This window comes from Apis mellifera, linkage group LG6 (genome assembly GCF_003254395.2).
Source record: "Apis mellifera strain DH4 linkage group LG6, Amel_HAv3.1, whole genome shotgun sequence".
Taxonomy (NCBI): Eukaryota; Metazoa; Arthropoda; class Insecta; order Hymenoptera; family Apidae; genus Apis; species Apis mellifera.
The window spans coordinates 16301212-16324325 of NC_037643.1; the positions used below are offsets into that span (position 1 = coordinate 16301212).

General features: G+C 24.6%; 1 protein-coding gene across 10 annotated transcripts in view; it reads left to right on the forward strand.

Annotated features, from left to right (window-relative positions):
* The window catches only part of Eif4g (eukaryotic translation initiation factor 4 gamma), a 41163-nt gene extending 18638 nt beyond the window's left edge, over positions 1-22525 (forward strand). For 5 of the 10 annotated variants that reach the window (XM_026441109.1, XM_026441112.1, XM_026441111.1 and 2 more), the window contains 23 exons: positions 2085-2443; positions 2652-2900; positions 3122-3248; positions 3309-3509; positions 4582-4778; positions 5415-6303; positions 13642-14438; positions 14524-14625; positions 14811-15122; positions 15194-15415; positions 15510-15586; positions 15875-16383; positions 16698-16795; positions 16894-17054; positions 17306-17358; positions 17559-17785; positions 18354-18523; positions 18753-18832; positions 19012-19238; positions 19320-19457; positions 19531-19606; positions 19692-19850; positions 19927-22525. In XM_026441109.1, coding sequence (XP_026296894.1) covers positions 2085-2443; positions 2652-2900; positions 3122-3248; positions 3309-3509; positions 4582-4778; positions 5415-6303; positions 13642-14438; positions 14524-14625; positions 14811-15122; positions 15194-15415; positions 15510-15586; positions 15875-16383; positions 16698-16795; positions 16894-17054; positions 17306-17358; positions 17559-17785; positions 18354-18523; positions 18753-18832; positions 19012-19238; positions 19320-19457; positions 19531-19606; positions 19692-19850; positions 19927-20141 — 5645 coding nt within the window. In that variant the 3' untranslated portion in view covers positions 20142-22525. 10 annotated transcript variants of the gene reach the window in all.
* Positions 22526-23114: the final 589 nt, after the last annotated feature.

Sequence of the window (23114 nt, forward strand, 5' to 3'; positions counted from 1 at the left end):
TTTAAGTTATATTCTCATATATATCATTTTTAAATCATATTGATGAAAATTAAAATTTTTATATATGTTATATATAAAAATTTATAATTTATTAATATGGAAAAGAAAAAGATAAAAAACAAGGGGAAAGAGAAAGAAAGAATTAATACCGGAAATGACGTATTACATTCCTGATTGTATTTTCCAAGCCACGATTTTTTCATTCTACTGATATATATATATATATATATATATATATCAGTAGAATGTAGAAGATATATATATATATATATATATATATATATATATATATATATATATATATACTATACTTTAGATGGACCAATGCTTAAATAATAAATAATAAATAAATAGATGATAATTCTTCAATTTTTGGAATGTGATTATGATATTAAAAGTAAAGTGAAATATAATAAAAATTATTTTTAGCTTCAATTATTAAATGAAAATAATATAAATAATATAACAATCAAATTTCAAAGTATATTCAGTAACATTATTATTAAAAAAAATATAATATATTATTATTAAAAAAAAAGATTATGAAAAAGTTATTTAAAATATGATTTAAAAATAAACATGCAGTTTTTTTAATTATTTATAATATATTATGTTATTTTGTAAAAATATAGTTGAAATGTTATATATAAATATAAATATTACATATAAATAAACTATAACACAAGCGATCAATTATAATATATCAAAATGAAATTTTAAACATTTTTTGAGATACAAATATTTAGTTTTTCATCTTTTTACTTAATACGATCCTGATGATGAAGTTCGGCCTCGCCCCCCTTTTAGTAATCAATGCATTCACGGGACTACAGATAGCAGCACTGCTCTGGCTTCTGTCCACATGTGCAAAGATGGCCGTTCGCGAGGCCGTCTTCTCGGTTTCTTTGCTCACGTTAGAGCCTTGTTGTCACTTCATTGTTCTTTCGTTGTAAAAATCCATTTATGCAAATAGGCATAATATATACTTGACGAAAAACGATAACCAGCTTCGTACCGATCTTCAACGGTGAGCGTCGAAGTATCCATATTTTTTTTATTCTTTTATCTTCTATATTCTTAACGTATTTTTTTATGATGAATTCGTAGCATGTGGTGAAAAATATTTTCCACATTTTTATAATATTATTGAAAATTTATGGAGTTTTTCGAAGACAGTAATTCTATTATATTAAATATTTTGATAATGCATGTAATCGATTGCACTATATCTCTTAGACAATGACGACGACGTGTCAAGCGATGTCATGCAATTCCACACATAATCGCTTTCACGAGTAATTCGTTTAACGACAGAATGGCGAGTACAATATAGCAAGATACTATCATGCATATACAAACTTAAATATATAATTAATTTTTCTTTTCCTTTTCTTTTTTAATATCATGAAATTAGTATTTAATAGTTAAAAGATAAACAATGATAGTAAAGAAGATCTTGATACATACTTTGTAACAATTATTGATATAATTTTTTTTCGATTTATCATTGTTTGATAAATATGGAAAAAACTATTTCAGATATATTTAAAGTATAAAACTAAATAATTATTTCCATATTTTACTTATAAATATAAGAAAAAATAATTATATATGAGAACATATTGGATTTATAAAATTTATCATAATTTATAAAAAAAAATAAGTAATAATTAACATCAAATTAATGCTTATTAATATTTATTAAATATGTTCTCAAAATTCAATATTTAATATAATTTTATTTTAATTTTATAATATGATATAAAACATTGTTGAATTGTTAATTTATTGCTAGAATCAATCTCAATTTTTATATTTGAACAACTAATATTTTTTTTATGTATATACTCTTAATTAATTTCATTAAAAAATTGTTAAAGTAAATAATATAGAAAAACAAATATGTGAATTTTTAAAATTATATATTATTGTGAAAAAATTTATAAATCTATATATGAAAAAAATTTTATGAATCGAAACACACTATATTTTTATTAATATTGAAGATTCAATTATTCTTAATATCTAATTTTTTATGTATTTCTAATTAAAAATTGAGCGAATTTCTTTTCTTTGAATTTCAGGATCAGATTTTCATGTGTCTGGACAAAATTACGGCACCCAACCAGGGGGCCAGGTGGGCGGGGGAGGGGGTAGTGTAGGAGTACCTGGGGGCAGAGGACCTCCACCACTCGGCGGCTTACAATCTATTGGACAGTCAGCAGCAGGAATTCCACCAGGAGGTCCTGCTGGAGGACAAGCACCACCACAAACCCCGGCTCCCGGGGTACAGTCACAACCGCCGCAAGGTCCGGCTCCCACCACTACTCCCCCGGTACACACACCGTCACCTCAGGAAATGGGAAAACAGGCCCATTTACAACCTCAACCACAACCTCTTTCACAAGTATATGGGCCAACGCAAACAAGGCCGACGTCACAAGTAAATAGAAATAATGTCACTTATGAGTATTAGTATCATTTATGAATAATATAAATTCGTACATTACGAATATTTTTATAAATTTTATGCTATAAATAGTATTATACTATAAATTCTATCAATTCTAAATCAATTATTAATATAAATTTTATTAATGATTAAAGAAATATTTATAAATTTTACTTATTATTTTAATTGTCAATTTCAGGGTTACTATCAAGGACCTAGACCACAACAACCTCGAGGCATTAGTCACAGAGGGGGACAAGGAGGTACAGGTGCACAAGTTGTAGGAATGTCAGGAGTTGGTGGAGGTGGAGGCCAACCAACTGCGATTTATCACCCAGGTGGTTTGCCAGTTCAAACTGGAGCAATATATCCAGTTCCTAATCTTCATCCTGGCCCACATCAACAATCTTTATACGCAATGAACAATCAAATGCCCCTTCAGGTAGTAGTTAAGTACTGTTGATTTTATATATTTATCATCATATATCATTCATTTCATTTATATTAAAAAAATAATTTTTCTATAAAATTTATTATATTTATTATTTTTAATAATAAATTTTAAACTTTTTTTTTATTTTAATCACAAATATTTGTGTAAATCATTATCATATTCACCATTTTTATTGGTAATAACTGTAAATGTAATAAATATTTTTATTATTTTAGTTCGGTGGTCCTCCTCAAAGGCATCAAACGCATCAAAATCAGTCTTATTTCCCACCTTTTCAACATTCGGCTATTCTAACGCAAAATATGTTTGGATATGGTGCACCTGCACCAACTCCTCAACCTTGTAAGTATTTAAAATTATAAAGATTAAAAATAAATGTAATCATTATATTTTTCTTTATAGATTATTGGCCTACTGGTCAACCACCGAATACACCACTAATAAGTAGGGCAGGTGCAAGCGCTGTTACTGGTGGGGCACAACATGTTGCAGGCCCGCTGGCCGGTGCCCAAGGAGCCCCAGTAGTACCACAAGGTACACTTCAACAGCCTACACAACAAGCGCAACCTTTACCTCCAATGGGTATATCTCTTTCTCAGACTGGTAAGTTGTGTAAAATATCTATATTTTATCAAGTATCATTAATTATCATTATCTAGATTGTTAGATCTTTTTTAATAAAAAGTAAATTTTGTAATTAAATTTTGTAATCAAATTATATATGTGTAAAGATTTTTTAAACAGTATGAAAATTATAATCTTATATGATTTTTTTTGACATTTAAAAAAATTGAGTATTGAATTTAGAAAAACTCAATTTTATAATTCAAAAATTATTTTATTTATGAATTTAAACGTTCCCAACAAACTTGAATATGAATATGAATGAAATATGAATGATTTATGGTTAATAAAGCAAAATATTTTAAAAAAGAAAAATATAAAGTAATGAAATATACCTGAAAGAAATATAGAAAGTACAGTTCATTTTATTTATGATTTAGAATTCAAAACAAAATAAAACTTAAATTTCTAAACTTAAATTTCTGGTTATTAAGCCATTATACCTGTTTAATCTTCTTAGTACAAATATCGACTTTAATTGACAGCTTATTTTTCTTCAATACCGTAATCGATCTTACTATTTATACTTGTACTTTTGTCTATTATATATTTTCTCTGCAATGACCGATTGTTGTCGATTGTCGACCGAAGAAGTTAAAAGATTTACTCAGGTATGAACTCAGGTAGAAATATCGTGAGTTTAAATATAAGAGCAGTTGTATTTCAATTTTCCATCAGTTGAAATACATTCGTGGAATAGAACAGTCGTACTTTTTCATCAGTTGAGATACACTCGAGAAATAGAATATTTTTATATCAATTGAAATATATACTATTTTATTCAATTTTAATTAATGGATGTTGTAAATAACGTATATTTTATGTATGGTATGTTACTGATTAAATAAATGTATTTAAAAAATTTTATAAAATAGAAATGTGCATTATATATATATGTGTAATGTGTAATTATTACAAATATATTCATAAATATTACAAATTATTAATAAATATTTACATTTGTGTGATTAAGTTTGTGTTACAATTAATTAAATTATTTGTTTTGTACATATTGTATATATTGTAAATGATGTTTTTTTTTTATTTGAAGATGTATATTCGGGTCATAATGGTGGTGCAGCGAATGCGACAAATAGTACGACAAAATCTCGGAAACCAAGAGGACAAAATGCTATTACAGATATTGTTGATCCATCAACTGGTAAAAATATAAGCCATGAGATTTACAAAGATAATGAAACTATTCAAAGTGGTGAATCTAGCAATCGTGAAACACCTCAGCCACAAGTGAGTAATATTAGAATGTTAATACACTAACAATTGATTATAAGAGATAATTAAAAGAACAATGAATATAAAATTAAAATTATGTTTCTTATATTAAATAAATAATTTTAAAAAACTAAATGAACTTTAAGAATAAGAGATGTTCTCTTATGGTCCATTGTTTATATAATCTGTACCCAAAGCCATGATCAATTTAAAATATTTATATTTTTAATAATTTGTATTTGAAAATTTTTAGTAATGCATTTTTTGTATTAGTAGAAATAATAGTAGTAATATTAAATTAGAATTGATATAAATTGGTGGAAATTTGAAGAAATTAATAAAACAAATTTTAATTGTAGTTACTTTTAAATTAGGAATTATTTTTATCTGGACTATATATGTATATTATTATATAAATATATTACTTACATACAGTTTTATGATTCTGCTTATAGTATGCAAACCATGGCTGAGGGGTTACAGAGGTATAAAATATATTGAATGTTTATTATTTTATTTCTTTAAGTATATTTAGTTTTATTTCTCGTCTTCTATGATTTAAGTTTGGAGCCAGTTTTTAGTTATCAAGCATAATCTTTATCCGATTGCTATGTATCATTGTCTATCACGCAGAATTGGTGATTGTTACAGAATAATGACGCTGAGGTGCAAGCCGACTTTGCAGCCCGGGTTGCAAAAACACTTGCGAAAGTCGTGACCGAAGAGTCTAGTTCTGACTCGGCGGTACCGACTTGTGTACCAAACACATCTACAACTCAAAATATAACACAAAGTTTAACTAATTCTCAAACAAATTCTACTAATGATGTGAATAGTCAGTGTAACACAAGTTCAACAACGCAGAATATACCTAACGTAGCCACGATATGTAGTCAGTCGTTAGGTACCACTAGTAACGTATCTCAAATAGATTCCTGTATAATGAAAATGGAGTCTAAACAATTACAAATTCCTGTGAAGGAATTTCAACCTCGAAGTGAATCGAAAAGTGTGGTCATTGAAGAACCACCACTAACCATATCGCGTAACGTAAACAAGGATGATATTTCTGCGCAGTTACCCGTAACTGAAGTTGAAGTCAAGAACACGAGTGCCACACCTATTATAACACAGACGTCAATTCCCATTGTGACTATACCAAGTACGAATGTTCCGGAGGTCCCAAAACCGTCCACCACTGCCCCAAGTGTTAATCCTGTTCCTGCCAGAGATCCTTTTCCTAATTTATCCAATAAAAATTCATCGAGTTCACCACCTAGAAGAAAGTCCCAGACTCACACTCACAATCAACCTGTTGCTACTGCTGCTGTTTCTACCGGTGCAACTGAGTTGCCGTCGAGTGCCAAAGAACAAAAAGAAAAAAAAGCGAGGGAAAAGAGTCTTAGTTCTAGAGGCACTACTCCTACACCTACTCACAATCAAACTGACCATCATTTGAAAGCCAATGGAGATGCGACTGGCGATAAACCGGAATCTGAACCTGTTCGAAGTGAAGTACAACAGCAAAAATCATCTGATGGTAAGTTTTTAAAATGTTATAATTTTTTATTCATTTTATATGCCATTTTATTTCTTTTACATGTTAAAATTGTATAATTAATAATTATATCAGATATATAATTAATAGTTATCAGAATAATATAATCAACATAATAATGCTCAAATATCATGTTTAAAAATTATTTATATTTTGATATTTGAGTAACATTATAAAAAAAACTTTTAAATTATAAATAGAAAAATTAAAATAAAAGTCAAAAAATTAATACATGATGTAAATTTTATATCTATTTTTCTTAAATCTGTTTTTATGATAATATTATAGGTTAAAAAATTACTTTATTATTGTTGCTAAATTTTAAATATTTGTTCAAAAAATAAAAATAACAATTATTTGAAAAAAAAATTTAAAAAAAGATTATTAAAAAAAATTATTTGAAAAAGTTTTAGTTAAAAACTTCTACGAGTATATGTTACAATTTTACTATTATTATTTTTGTTTAAAGAATTTATTATAAATATTTATATTACATATTTTATAGATATATCATTTTAAAATATTTATCTTTAAATTTTTTTAAAACCAAAAATATATATAATATAATTTTTTGATATTTATATATATTATATTTTAAAAATATTTTCAATATTTTGATTTATATATTTTCTTTATATTAATATTTTTCATTCTTTTGCATTATATTAAAATTGTTGTAAATATTTGTAATGGATATATGATATATACATATTGATGATATATATGATATGATATACATTTGTTCATTTCATATATAAAATTAATTAATTTATATTTGAAAAAGAAAACATTATTTGTTTATAATATTATGAATTATTTTACTTATGATATAATATACATTTTGCATATAATTTATATATTGCAATTTTTTTTAAAATGAGAATTTATAAGAATTATAGGTTAGAATTCTAATCATCATTGCATATAATTTTATATTTAAATACTTATAAACAATTAATTTAATTAATGTATTTTTATGCATATTTGATAATTTAAATAAGTTCTAAAATCACTAGAAATCTTAATATATAATAAATAATATATATATATGTTTATTCATAAGATATCTTTATTTAGGCATATGTATATATAACATGTAAAAAGAAATGAATTTCTGCAGTTACTCACATATAAATAAATTTTGATATTTTTAAATTCTTCTTTTTATACATTACAAAATATTTATAAATGAATTTACATAATTATTTCATGTAAAATATTATTAGTCAAAATTGAATATTTTTGTGCTGACTTGTTTTAATTTTATCGTAAAAGTTTTGTATTTTTTTTTCGTAAAATATTTATTAAATTTTGAGCTTACATATAAATTTTATTTTAAATAATTTATTTGATTTATAAAAAAATTAAGATATTGAATATTTTTTAAAATGATGCGAAAAATATTTTTTTTTTATAAAATTTTTAAAAGTACACGATCAAGTACTCATATTTCTAATATTGAAAAATATTTAAATATTTAAACAATTAAAATAATCATAATTTTCAAATATCGTAATTGATATGATTTTCATAAAATAAAAGTACAAATATTTTATTTGTATATTAATTATTAGTATATATAATAATTTAGATTTTTTAAAAATAGGAAAGAAAAAGAAACCTAAATTAATATGTAATTATTTTTACAAAGACAAATTGGATAAAATTTTATTTCCATTTAGCACATTTTAATTTTGTAATATTGCATTATAAGTGTTATATTTCAGAAAAAAATATGATTTAAATATTTCCAATAAAAGAACAGAGATATAAATATGATATTGTTCATTAGTAAAGTTGTTTCTTAATTGCATTAAATAAGAAACTAATAACTTCATTTTTTTCAATTAAATCATATTATATATCTGTAATTTTAATTGCTTATTTGAAATAGTTCTCAAAATTGAAAAATATTATTAATAAATATTATTAATAAATATTATTAATAAATATTATTAATAAAATAGGAATAAATATTAATAATAATAATAAATAATTAAATAATAACAACAACAACAACAATAATAATAATAATAATTTATTGCACGTTTTTAATGTTGAACGGATGTTCTTTCAATGATTGAAACGCAAAGCATAGAAGTATAGAACTCCGAAAGGAGCTTCGTGCCAAATGGTGACATCATCATGTGACGAAAAGGTGCGAAATGTGCCGAAGGTGCACGAACATTGACGATCTTATTGCTGGAGGGAGGTTCCCGACTTCTTTTCTCATCGAACAACGGAGTTCCTCCAGTAGCCAGCACGTGCTGTGCTAGCCGGGTGTATTTTTTTACTCCGTTTTTCCCATTTCCCTTTTCCTTTATAATTACTTTTTTAAACATTTGTATATTCGTAGTTATATATAAGTATATACTTACATTCATACTATTTAAAAAGTTATTCATTTTCTAACTCTTATACATCACAACGTAACGAATACGCTTAATATATTGCGTTTTATTGCATCCCGTTCCTATAAGGCTTCTTTTTTGTGTTATAATATCTGGTAGAATTTGTACATATAACTTCTTATTTAATTATAACGAGCGCCCTTTACACGCATCGTTTTCTTTTTCTTATAAAATATATATTCTATTTTTAACTTCGAAGTCTTACGTACCGGCTTTAAAGGATAAAAGTTTTATTGCATTTTTTACTTTTTTATTTTAAATTATTGTTACTGTGACAAAGTGATCAAGCGGATGCAACGGCGACGGCAGAGAACTATCTTGATTCAAAATGTATGTATAAATTATTTTGTTACTTTGAAGCGATCTTCAATAGCTATAGACGCAATGTATCTGCTTTCTGCAACGTGGTTCCGACATTTTGTTACTCACGAACATTTCTCAAATGTAAGATTAGTTATAATACTAATACTCATCTAATTATTGAACTATATATTTTTAATTAGTTAACATTTTTTTTTATTCAAACTTATTATATTATTTCTTAACCAAAAGTAAATGTTAAATTATAAAATTTGTTTCAAAGATTAAACTATAACTGTGTTCAAATATGGCTGCTTTTGACCTCACTAAGTGTATATTGAATATTATACGTTTGATTTTGATAAAAATAGCATTTAATAAGATTAAATATTAAGATATTAAAAAAAAATATATTTAAAAGAGAAATATTCAATTATTTTAAAACAAGCATTTTTGATTAAAACTTACAGTTAAATTTCATCTATATTTTAAACACGTGTATCCAAATTAATATAATGCTTAAATATTTTATTTTTTATCAGATATTTATAAAATTTATAGGTTTATAGGTTTATTGTTTATAAATTTTTTATTTAATTAATTATTTTTATGCGATATATAAATATTATCATAATTTTATATTTTTATATATCAATATGTAGCCATTTTGTGAATGGTCCCAAAAGATACTACTCCATATTTGATCATTAGTTCTATATGTGATAATTGAAATTATTAGATCAAGAATTTATTCATATTGAATTTATTCACTTCTTTCTATTTTAATATTTCTTTACAATATTATATTTTATCAATTTAGTTATAAATCAATTAATATTTTTTTATAGAATTGCAAAAATTCTATTATCATTTAAATTAAGAAACATATTTGATTAATTGATCTAAAAATACTATAGTATATCATTTTTTTTTTATTTATCCATTTTTATTTATTCATTTTTCTAAATTTTTATAATTTTCGAAATTAAATAATATTGAATAAAATTAAAATGAGAAGATATTAACTTGATAAAAAATCCAATTCATCAAAAGTTTTATTATTTGTTCTAACTTGGAAAAATTATTTCGTGATTCGAAATGGGATCGATTTTTTTGATACTACAGTAAATAATTTATATTATTTGATCATTAAAAACGCATGAGGTCACGGCCACGCATGTATGGCGAGCTCCGTGCATGGTTTGAAGGTCTCTTAACGCCATTTCACAAGAGCACGCGTCGTGCGTGTGCAAAAAATATCTTAAGACTTTCGGCGTCAGTGGTAACCTTGAGCGTTCACCAATCGGGTGAAAGGTTCTTACTGGTTAGAAAAATGATCGAATGGACTGCATATATTTTCCATAAGATAAAGTCCGATAAATTAAAATAATGTGATATTATATATATATGATTTCATGAACAAATCCAATAGTATAAACTTATAAACTAAAAAGTTTCTTTAATTTTATTAATAAAAGTATTACTTTTTATATAATAAATTGTTTTTCATATATTGAAACTATAAATTACTTTAGCATAAGTTTGTACAAATCAAACTGTTACAATTTTGAAAAAAATCTATTAATTTGTTTTTATATATTTCTTCGTTTCTTATTGACAGTTTTAATAGTATATATCCTAGTATATATGATATTATAGCAAACCATATGGTCAATTTTATCATCATTCTCTCTATGTCTCTTATATTGTTTGAATATGTCAAATTTATGATAGATTTATGAAGAAAAAAAAAACAATGAAACGGAAAAAATATTATGTATATCTTCAATGATCATTTGGTATTCTTTTTAGATATTGTTACCTCGACCTGCTTTTGTAAAATCTTACTCAAGCTACTTTCATGCATCAAATTAACACTACTTCATAGTAAATTACTTTAAAGTTGCTGATAGAAAATAATACATAAGAATATAATTTTTACAATTGTTTGAAAGTAACAAGATAAATATTATCTTAGTTTGATTATTCAGATATTAAAATGTACAGAAAATAAGTAATGGTACAATCAAAATGGAAGTATTATATGTAAAATTTTTTTTTTCATTTAATATTTTATTTTCAAAAATCAAATTTGAAATCTTATTTATAAGAAGATAATTAATTAAATTTAATTTCAATTGCATAGAAATAAATAATTGACAAAAAATTAATCTATATGAAAAAATAATTAAAAAATGTAAAATTTTTTTCATTTTTTAGAGTTTATTTTTGAGAAGATTGAATTTAAAAAATTCATCGAATATGCAAATGCATAAATAATTTTTGGCTACACATATTCAAATTCAATTTTCTCTTAAACAAAATCTTAAACAAAAGATTTTGTTGTATTTTGTATAATTTTGTATATTTTTATTCATTTTCGCATATATCTAATTATTTGCTAATTATCCATTCATATAATCAGGAAAAAATAAGTATAAATATTGTTTTCAATTTGATTTATTCGTGAATATTTGAAATCAAAAAATTTTATTTTCATTTTTAATTTATATTTGTAAAATTCTTCCTGGTTGTAACATCACATGGTACTTTGTACATAAAATTTAATTTAACATACATTTTATTTTACATAATATATATATATATATATATGAATTTTATTTTTGTATTATTATATTATTTAAGTATTATTACTAGTATAAAGTAGAAATTTAAGAAGAATAGTAAATTTTATTTATTATATTTTTCAATATATAGAATATTGATAATAATTTATTTAAAAAAATTTATTCAATGATTTTCTTATTATTATATATTAAAATTTATTTGCTCAATTATTTCCATATATAATTTATATTTATTTTTCTGCTGTCACGTTTCATCTTAAAATTTTTAATTTTTAATATTTTAGTTTATATATCTATGTACAATTATAAATTTACGAATTTCTTTTTATAATGTAATTAATTCAATAGAAGATTTCAGAAATTTTTCTGTCAATACATTAAGGCTAAAGAAGTTCGCATATTAAGTTAGGTTATCAAAAAAGTTACTAGTGCGCTTGCTCCGGCGCGCAACCGGCGAACAGAACTAATTTAAGAAATCCTGTGTCGTGCCTGTCGGTTTGCACCAGTTCACAGGTTAAAATAGATGCGTGAAAGTCGTGTAAGAAGAGCTTCTAAGGGAAGTTTCGAAGTTACCACAATTTTCAAGTGAACTGAAAAATCTTTATACGACAATTTTTTTTTTTTTTTTATTTAAAATCATTAGAGTCTGTTCTTTTTTATCGGTTTTTAACGAGAATTCTGTTCTTATTATTGCTCTATATATATAATCTTGACTTTCTCCTGTGCTCTCTTCCCTTGTAAGAAGAAAAAAAAGTTTGAAATGCATACTTCACGGTTGCTCATTGTTACGCATGTGAACATGGATCCATCTACCCCGGTTTTGGCAAGCTTTTGGCAGATTTATAAATAAATACTGATTCAGTGCAGCAGCAGCAGCAGCACATAAGCCGTTGAAACTCGAGCCGCACAAAGAGTTTTATATTGCAAGAATGTGATTTGTAATATGTGATATGCTACTGATATGGAAAGAACAGGCACTGTGGCTTAACATGTGTAAATAACAGTGCGTGTATGATTATCGATAACCGTGAAAATGAGTGATTGCAAAGTTAACGGTAACGCTCGTGTCAGCAGTAGTTCCCGATCAAGAAGTCGTAACCGTCGGGGGTCCAGAGACCATGGTATATATGCTATTGTATATTCGTTGAAAACGTCAAATCGTAGTAGTATCATATGTTAAAGGAAACAATATATTTTATATATATATATATATATATATATATATTATATATATATAATATCATATAATATCATCAAATTAATGAATTACTTATTAAGTTAAATTTTTTTAATAATAGAAGATTAGTATATATTCTAACATGATTTGAAATTAATAATATAGTCATTTATTTTTTATATCTGAAATCATTAAAAAAATTTGTAATCTTAGACTTATTTTAAGATTTGTTAATTTCAAAAAAAAAAATATTTTAAATATTTATAATACATAAAACAAATTATAAATTATTAATTTATCATATTTCTGTTATCGAAATATTATAATTTAAGAATTGTAGTGTTCTCGAATATATTTAAAACTTGTTGAAGTGAATTTTTTTACAATAGTATTTTTATAAAAAATTTTGAATCTTTTTTTCTCTTTTTCTTTTTTTTTTTTCTTATAATCACAAAACAAGATATATATTAATACATTTTTTTTTAATTTTTACGAATTTAAGATATATAATTTTATGAATAACTTAATAAAAAAGTGAAATGTCATACTACGAAATGTACTGTGATCTGGGACTATAATTATCCTTGGCTTGTAGCCGAAATACTCACTTTTCTTTACAGCTACATCTCTCAGTACTGATATCAACGTAATAATACTTTTGTATTGGCCATTTATGATTTTCGAATTCAGCGAACAAATATATATATATATTTTTTACATCTTCTATAAATTTTTGTATAAATTATAATGTTATTTGTTATAAGTTATAATTTGTTATTTATTATTATTTTAATATTTATATTAAATTTTAATTATTATATTTTATGATGTCTTTATTTAATAGGTAAAGCCATGCAGAAACAGAAAAATAAAAATAAGCTTAAGCCCCGAGAACTTAATCGAAAAGGAGCAGAAAAAGAAGGTACAGATATGGATGCTTTCGTAAACACTGTACCTCCGGTGCAATCTGAAATGAAACGAGATCCTTTAACACCAAAGGATAGCAATAAAGAAACAAATCGCGAGATTACGAAAGATAATAAGGAAAAGGATAATTATGAGCCGAAAAAAGAGAAGGAGGTTATTTCCGTTAATACAAAGACGGAGAAACAAGCTGCTTCCGTCACATCAGAAATCTCGAAGGAAAGTGTTCTCATACAAGCACCTGTTATAGAAAAACTGCCAAGTAACAAAGAAACTATAAAGGAATCTTCTCCTAAAATAGAGGATAATAATAAAACGAATGTGTGTAATATGCAAACAAAATCAGTTCCTAATGATGTTGTTGATCATGTGAAAGTTAAAGAAGAATCTGATGTGGAAGCAATAGTAGCACAAAAAAATGAAGAGAATTCAAAAGTTTCCGCAATTCGAACATCTAATGAAGACAAGTCGCAAGTATCTTCTGTTATTGAGAAGTCAGCTGAAAATGAATCTTTAGTTCAAACTGAGATCACACCAATTACAAATCAGATACAATTAAAATATAAGTATAAGGAAGATCAATGGAGCCCTATCAATAAAAATGGTAAAAAGGTTTACGATCGTGAGTTTTTAATGAAACTTCAGGATGATCCCAACAGTAAAATTAAACCATCTAATTTACCAGATTTAGATGTTGTTTTGAAAGATAGTTCAAAGGTATTACGTGAAAATGATTATTTATAATTGTTTCATTTTAATATACTTAATGAATAATAATTTAATAAATAATAATTTTTTATAGGCAAGAACGACTCTTGATCTTAGGCCATTTAAAGATACAAATATGAATAGACATGATGTTTTATTTCCTGGATTTATAAAATCAACTTTAAATACACGAGTGGTAAGTCAAGAAAATTGAAAATTGCAAATTACATCAAAATTGAAATTAAAGAGTGATGTACTAAAAATGAAAGTAGTGGACTGAAATTTTTTGATAGAAAATTTTTTTCTGATATTTAAATATTATTTTACATTAAATTCTTATATGTATTTGTATTTTAATATAACATATTTATTTCTATTCAGCCACCTCCTAATCGTAAAAGTCATCCAGGAAAATCATCAAAACCAACAAAACCAAATGTTATTCATGTTTCATTATCTCTTAGAGAAGATGTAAAATTAAGAGAAACTGAAAATGCGTGGAGACCGACAAGATTAAAAACATTAAATCTTAGTGAAGAAGAAGCAAAAACAGAAGCTCTTTTCAAAAGAGTTAGAAGTGTATTAAATAAACTTACACCTCAAAAATTTAATACTTTAGTTGATCAAGTACGCGCGTTAACTGTGGATACTCCAGAACGACTACAAGGTGTAATTAATTTAGTCTTCGAAAAGGTAAATTTATTTACTATAGCAACCAATTGATTATTTATTAATTATGTACAATTTAATTATATAATTTTTAGGCTGTTGATGAACCAAGTTTTTCTGTAGCATATGCACTTATGTGTAAAGAACTTGCTGTTATGGAAGTTTCAGGCTCAGATAAAAATTCAGATAAACAAGAGTGTTCGTATACTTTTAAAAAACTCATTATTAATCGTTGTCAAAAGGAATTTGAAAGAAATCCAGTAAATGAAGTTGCAAGAGCTAGTAAGCTTAAAGAAATAGAGGAATGTACCGATCCTGTAAGCCTAATATATTTTTTTATATAATATATTCCTTGATTAAGTATATATGTTTTCATTATTAATAAAATTTATTATGTTTAAAATTAAAAAGGAAAAGAAAAAGGATTTGCAATTAGCACTTGAAGAAGAAGAACGAAGAACACGCATAAAATCAGTAGGAAATATTCGGTAAATAATATAAATATAAATATATGAAACATATTTTTAAAATTTTTAAAAAATACTACATAAAATATTAATCTTTATGTAATCTAATTTTATAATTATTAGTTTATATTGATAAAATATACAAGTTATTATTAAGAATTATTATATCTAATAATTTCTTTTGCTGTTTCTAGTTTTATTTTTTAATTAATTTTTTTTATTAAATTTTTTTATTGTATAATATATATATTATTTTTCTTTTATTACATTGTTTAACTTCATGTTATTCTTCTATTTTTTACTTTGTAGATTTATTGGAGAATTGTATAAGCAAGGAATGTTAACAACTAAAATCATGCATCGTTGTATAAAAGAGTTATTAATTCAGAGCGATGAAGATAGTCTGGAATGTTTGTGCAAATTATTAACAACAGTTGGAAAAGACTTAGAATCAAAAGTATCTCCAGAGGTAAGTTCATTTTATTTTATAATTAATAACAAATATTTAATCCCTCCCTTCCCCAAATATTTATTACTTTTTTTATTTTATCAGGAAATGCAAGATTATTTTAATAAAATGCAAGATATTGTTGCACGACGGGGACATGGGAAAATTAGCTCTCGAATTCGTTTCATGCTGCAAGATGTCATAGATTTAAGAGCAAATAACTGGATTCCAAGGAGAGATGATAGTAATCCTAAAACAATAGATCAAATTTTAAAAGAAGCTGATTCTGAAAGATTAGATAGCCAATTAAGTAATACTCCTTTGAATACACCTCGGAAGGATGAACGTACTAGTGATAGAAAAAGAAATCGTAAGTATTTAATCAGTACAATATGAAAATTAATGTAAATAATAAAAGTACAATAAAAATATTATAAGTGCAAAATTATGAATTAATGTTTTACAAATAAAAATTTTTCTTAATTTAATTTAACAAGCATGATGATTTTACACATTTTTTGCCAGACTAGAGTTTCTGATAAAAATGATTGTATTGTGTATTCTGATTTTATATTTAATTTTTTATATATAATTATAATATTAATTAGATATATTTGTGATTTTAATTTTATACATTACTATTTTTTATAAATAATTAATCAAACAATTTTGATTTATATTTAGGTGGTGTTGGTCCAACTGATGATGGTGGTTGGAGTCAACCTGTTGTAAGAACAAGACCACAATATTCTGTTGAAACAGCTAAACTTAAAAATAAACCTGTAAATTTTTATATTATTAACATTTTTAGAAAATATTAAAATTTTACAATTATAAATATATGAATAACAATAATTAAATATATTTATTGTTATTTTAGCCTCCAATGGATGATTTACAATTAGGTAGCAGAAATGTGTATATGTGGAAAACACCTTCGAGTTGCGGCTCAAAAGCAATAAATTCAAATAAATTTGCATGTTTAGAAAATGTATCAACTTTAGATCAAGATAAACGAATAACATCTCCACAACTCTCTGGGTAAATACCATATATTATATATTGGTATATATTATATATTATATATTAGTATAATGTGCGCTAAATATTGTTTTTCATTATTTAATACTTATTTAATATTTTCATCAAATATATGATGAAATATAGATTTTGCTAGGCTAGAGTTTCTGATATAATATGATTTAAAAAAACATTCTGATTAATGTTTTAATTGTCATATATAAAATATATAAAATAATTTAAATATTTAAATTGTTATAAATTTGTTTCAGATCAAGGTCTACTGGACCAAGAGAGTATGGTCGTGACTACAAACCTTCCTATGGTATGTCTATTTTTTTTAAATAATGAGATAATTAATATAATAAATTTTAAAATATGATGAAATATTTTATTTTTGAAAAGTTAAAAAAACTTGATGTTGTTAGCCAAAAGGATTCTGATTTCTTAAAAAACTTTTAAGAAGAATTTAATTTAATTCGCTTATATTATACATATTTTTCATTTATATTTTTATTATTACAGATGGTAGGAGTTCACGAAATGGTAGTCATCAACTAAACAGTTCGTCGTCAAGTAGAGAAAGCTCATTATTAGATAATTCACAAAGTCAAAATGTTTCTATGCCACCACCCTCATTGAAGTCCTCACAATCTACCTCTAGCAGTCATAAACCTTCGATGACACATGAAGAATTTTTGAAAACATTAAATAAGATAATGAAAGATTATCTAAAAAATCCTATTCTCGAAGTGAGTTTTTATTATATTTATATATCAATTATTACATCATAATATTAATTATTCTTTGTTGACATAATTATATATACTAAGAAACAAATATTTTCATAGAAATTTTAATTTAAGATTATAATAAGATATATTTTAAATAGAAATAATTAAAATAATACTGAATTGCAGACATTTTATCTTTATTCATATTTATTAGAATAATATTATATTTAATATAATATTATTAGAATAATAACAAAAAACTTTATCTATTCATGAAAATTTTATTATTATTAATTATTTTGAATAGTATAGTATGGAATATATTATATAGATAATAATATATTTGCACGCTCCTTAGATCCATCTCTATTTTTTGCAGAGATGCATGAGTCATTAGTGTGCTAGATTACGCAACACCTTCTTTTTGATCTTTTTAAACAGTGTTGTAAATTAACTTTAATGTTATATTTATATAAGTCACTGATTGTATGATCAACAAGAGGACATTTTATAAAAAAATCTATTTTAATAGATAAAAATTTATTATTAAGCATAAATCATTTCATTAAAATCTTTTCTTTTATAGAAAGTTTCATTGGCTATTCAACAAAATTTCGACAACGAATTATCAAAATTCACATCTGAATTGATTAACTTTGTACTTGAAAAATCACCCCTTGATAGAGAAATCATATCGGTTCTTCTATCTCATTTGATTACTCAAAAGATTTTACCTATATCACATCTAAGGAATGGGTAAGTGATATTCAATTATTTATATCTTATTATAAAATAAATAAGATTAAATCAATCATTTTTATTTAATTATTATAAGAATGAAAAATGATGAAATTTTTATACAAAAAAAAAAATATGTTGATTAATAAAAATATAGCCAAAAGGATACTGATTAAGAATCTCAATATAAAAATTGTAAAAATATAAAATAAATATTTTTTCGATAAACTATAATTGATTTTTTTAGATTCATTGAAATATTGGATGTAGTTGATGATCTTGTGCTTGACATACCTAAAGTTTGGTCATATATACCGGAGATACTATGTAAGTAAATAAATTAAAACTTCTTATGTTAAAAAAGCAATCAATTATGATGATTATTTTTTACCATAGAGTTTCCATGCGGGAATTGTTGCTCAACAGGACTGAGAGTCATAATATAAAATTTTATTTTTATTATAAAAAGAAAATTTATATTACGGTATTTTTTTTTTCTTTTACAGCACATCCAATAGAAGAGGAAATACTCTCTCTAAATGAATTGAAACCTATATTTGATAGTTTAAGGGGTAGGGGATATGTAGGAATATTCCTTGGAGAATTATTATCAAAACTATCCCGGGATAAAGGATCTAAATGGGTTGCAGATAAGTGGGACCAAAGTGGACTTCAATTGAATAATATAATTGATACAGAACTTGAAAAAGTTGATAAAATTATTAAAGATTATGTAAGTTATTATTAAATTATCAATAAATATTTTATTTTTAAATAATAATGATAACATTAATAATGACATTATTACTTTCAGAATTTGGAGTTCTGCACTGGTGATTATAATAGTGCCAAAAGCTCAACTAGTAATCAGCTCACATTACAACAAATTCATGATGAACTTAGAAAACTCATGAAAGAAAGTAATTTCGATGTAATTTGTGGTTGGATAATTGTAAGTATATTTTGAATCTATTAATTATATTTAAAAAATTCTAAATAATTATTTTATTCTTTGATTATTGTAGGAAAATGTAGGTAATCGAATTAAAGAACCTGAATTTATTCGAGTATTAACGACTGCCATTTTAGAGACGTCCATGGGTATATTTTGCTATTTTAATATAAAACATTTTAATATTTTTTTTTATTTTATTATTATTATTATTGTTATTATTATTATTTTCAGAACCAGTAAACACTAACACAAACAGGTGGTCTTTAAAAACCGATGTTTTCATTAATTTACAACAATTAATTCGTCGGTTTGTCGATACAAATGAATCTTTAGAATTACAGTGTCTTTATGCAATTCAACTTCATTTGCATAATTTACAATATCCACATGGTAAGATATGAGTTTTTTCTTTATAATAAGTTATCAATAATTATTGTAAAATTATATAACAAAATTCTTTCTGTAGGGATTCTCTTTAATATTATGACAAGTTTATCAGACTATAATATAATTTCAAGTGAGGCATTCTTGACATGGAAAAAAAGCCCTGAGCCAGCTCAACGCGAGTGGCATGGAGTTGCGACGATGGCGTTGACATCATTTTTCACAGGTTTACAAGAAGCTGATGATGCTTCTAGTGTAGAAGACGTATCAACTAGCGTGAGCCAAGACCGTTGTTGACGATACCGTGAACGGGTACATTATCGTCTGTTGAAAAGACTTAAATATACGTTCCCTCGTTAAAAAACTACGCGAAGTGAGATCAAATTGCAGTTTTTTTAAAAAAACGTCGTATATAATTAAAAAAAAACAATGGAGTGATAGTAGTGCGCGGGTGTATGTAATATAGTCTAGAACTTCGAAGAAAAAGAAGTGAAAGATAATAAAGAAGGTTGTCATATAAAAACGGACACAATGGCTGAAACCGCTATACATAATGAAGATAAAGATTAATTATTAATTATGATACAAAAGTAAATGCAAGATAATTATTATATATAATTCATTGAAATGGTTTAAAGTTTAAATAAAGAAAAAGAAAAAAAAAAAGAAAAAAAAAAAGAGAACATTATCGTATTTCTTATGTCTTGCGAAATGTCACTACAGCTTGTCAATCGCCCAATTTAAAATTTATGTATAATTTTTCTTTTACGCTTTGTATTGGAAAATCGTAAAGGATATATTCAATTTCATCAAGCGATATTCGCAAAACAGCCGGTGTTTGCTGTAACTTAGATAACAAATTGCAGATCACAGGTGTGTATAAGTAGGTCAATTTTAAGTAAATTATATTTGAGACATACGCAAAAAGAAAACTATTGATAACCAAGTCTGATGCAAGGGCGACGGTTCTTCCTATTATTATAATAAATATAAACAGAATTACTAATTTATATCTTGCGAATTTAACAATGTATTCAACTGTATGAAGAAAAAAATACATTCGTAATTAAAGAAGAATGAGAGTGAACAGTCAAAACATAACATTACGAAATAATTCGTAATGTAAAATATGTTGAAATTAGGAAAACGGAAGGATACAAATGGTGTGAATATTAAGGCGCTACTATTTTTTAAACTAGTTATTTATGAACATTGAGAGAGCAGATAATAGTGCGTGGGATGGAATGTTTGCATGAATAACAGGTGGCAGGTGTCGTAGCAAATTGTATAAAATTATTATTATACTAATTTAAAGTACAGTGTGAAAAATACATTTTTTTTTTTGGATATACTATATATTATATATATATATATGTATATATATATATACACACATATATATATATATATGCATATATATATATACATATAAAAGAATATACATAAAATGAAATAGGAAATTTGAGTGCAGTTATGAAAAATTATTTTCATTTAATTCTAGAAAAGAATTCTCTACATTATTTTTTGTCTAATATTTTTCATATCAAACATATTTTCATTTATAAATTATAATTATTAATTAATACCAAGATATTCAGATTTGTTATTCGGTTATTAGCAAAGTTTGCCATTTATATTTTTTATGGACTTTCTGCTTTGTTGAAGAAATAAAAAAATACCATGTATATTGTATTTGACTCGCATGAAACACATGTACGTTTAAACGTGTTTGTATATTTTCCATGTATATACACATGGAAACATACAGTGCTACAAAATTATAATTATATCTTTGCTTATAATAGAAAGTCTATACTTCGTCTTTAAATTTTTATATGATATATGTATCCTTTATCGTGATTTCTTGATATATGTTTATTTTCTTTATTGTATCTTATCATCATAGTATATAATTTACTTGCATTCCAAATGCATATATTATGTTTGATAATCCAAAATTAATTACAGGATGTTTAAAAAATCCTTTTATTACATTTTTATCAATTATGTAATAGAAAGTTTTAAAATATAAAAAGCTACATATTTTTTTTAATAAAACGAGAACAAAACAAAACTAGAAAGAAAATAGAAAGGATGAAAATGAAGAAAAAGTTACGATCATCGTTATTCCTTTTTTCACACTGTAAAAATGAGATATACTGAAAAGTGTGAATGAGTTAAGGATTAGTGATTTAAATTTGTCTCCTTGAAAGATTCCATTCTACTCCAACAGTAGAATGTTTCATTCGATGGGATAAAAACATGAAATGCACTTGAGACGCAGTAAATAAAATTAAAATAATTTATATATAATTAAAGAAAACGTTGTTGGAAACATGTCGATAAATGAATTACAAGAAAAAAATTATCGCTGTAAATATTTAATAAGTAAATATTGTAAGAGAATCGATTAGATTGCAAAAATAGAGAAAAAAGACAGCATTGTTATTATGCTGCTTGGAAATGTTGCACATGCATGCGACGCATCGTGTCGATAATTCACGTATGAACACGCACGTATATCGCAATTTATACATATATTTGCGTGTGCTTACGTTTATATTAATATACATATACAGAATATAAATAAAATATCACTAAAAATTCCAAAACACAATACATAAATACATACACTTCTATGATAAATCATATCTATACAAAAAAAAAAAAAAAAAAAAAAATAAAAAAGAACTCCATGTCAAACTGTTGTTGATTATTTTCTCGAATATATGCCTATCGATCATACGCCGAAGGAAATCGTTAATTAAATCAGTAATCTATATTACTGATTTAAAAATATGATATACAAATTACATACATACACTTTTATGATAAATCATATCTATGCGAAAAAAAAAAAATAAAAAAGAAGTCCATGTCAAACTGTTGTTGATTATTTTCTTGAATATATGCCTGTCGATCACAACGCCGAAGAAGTCATTAATTAAATCAGTACTTTATATATTTTTTGTAACACTTCATATACAATATTGTTTCTATAATCTTAAATAAAATACGTGTAATAGTGAACGAATTATATAAATATATAAATCTTACTGAAATTTCAACGTTAATATCTGATGCATTTGAAATTAAAAAGATGTAGATATATATATCTACATACATACATATACACACATATATATATATATATATATATATATATATATTGTATACTTGACAGAATAATTTACCATATAACATTAAGATGCAATAATTATAATCATACTGTAACGTATTACATAAATACGCATTTTTAAAAACACTAAA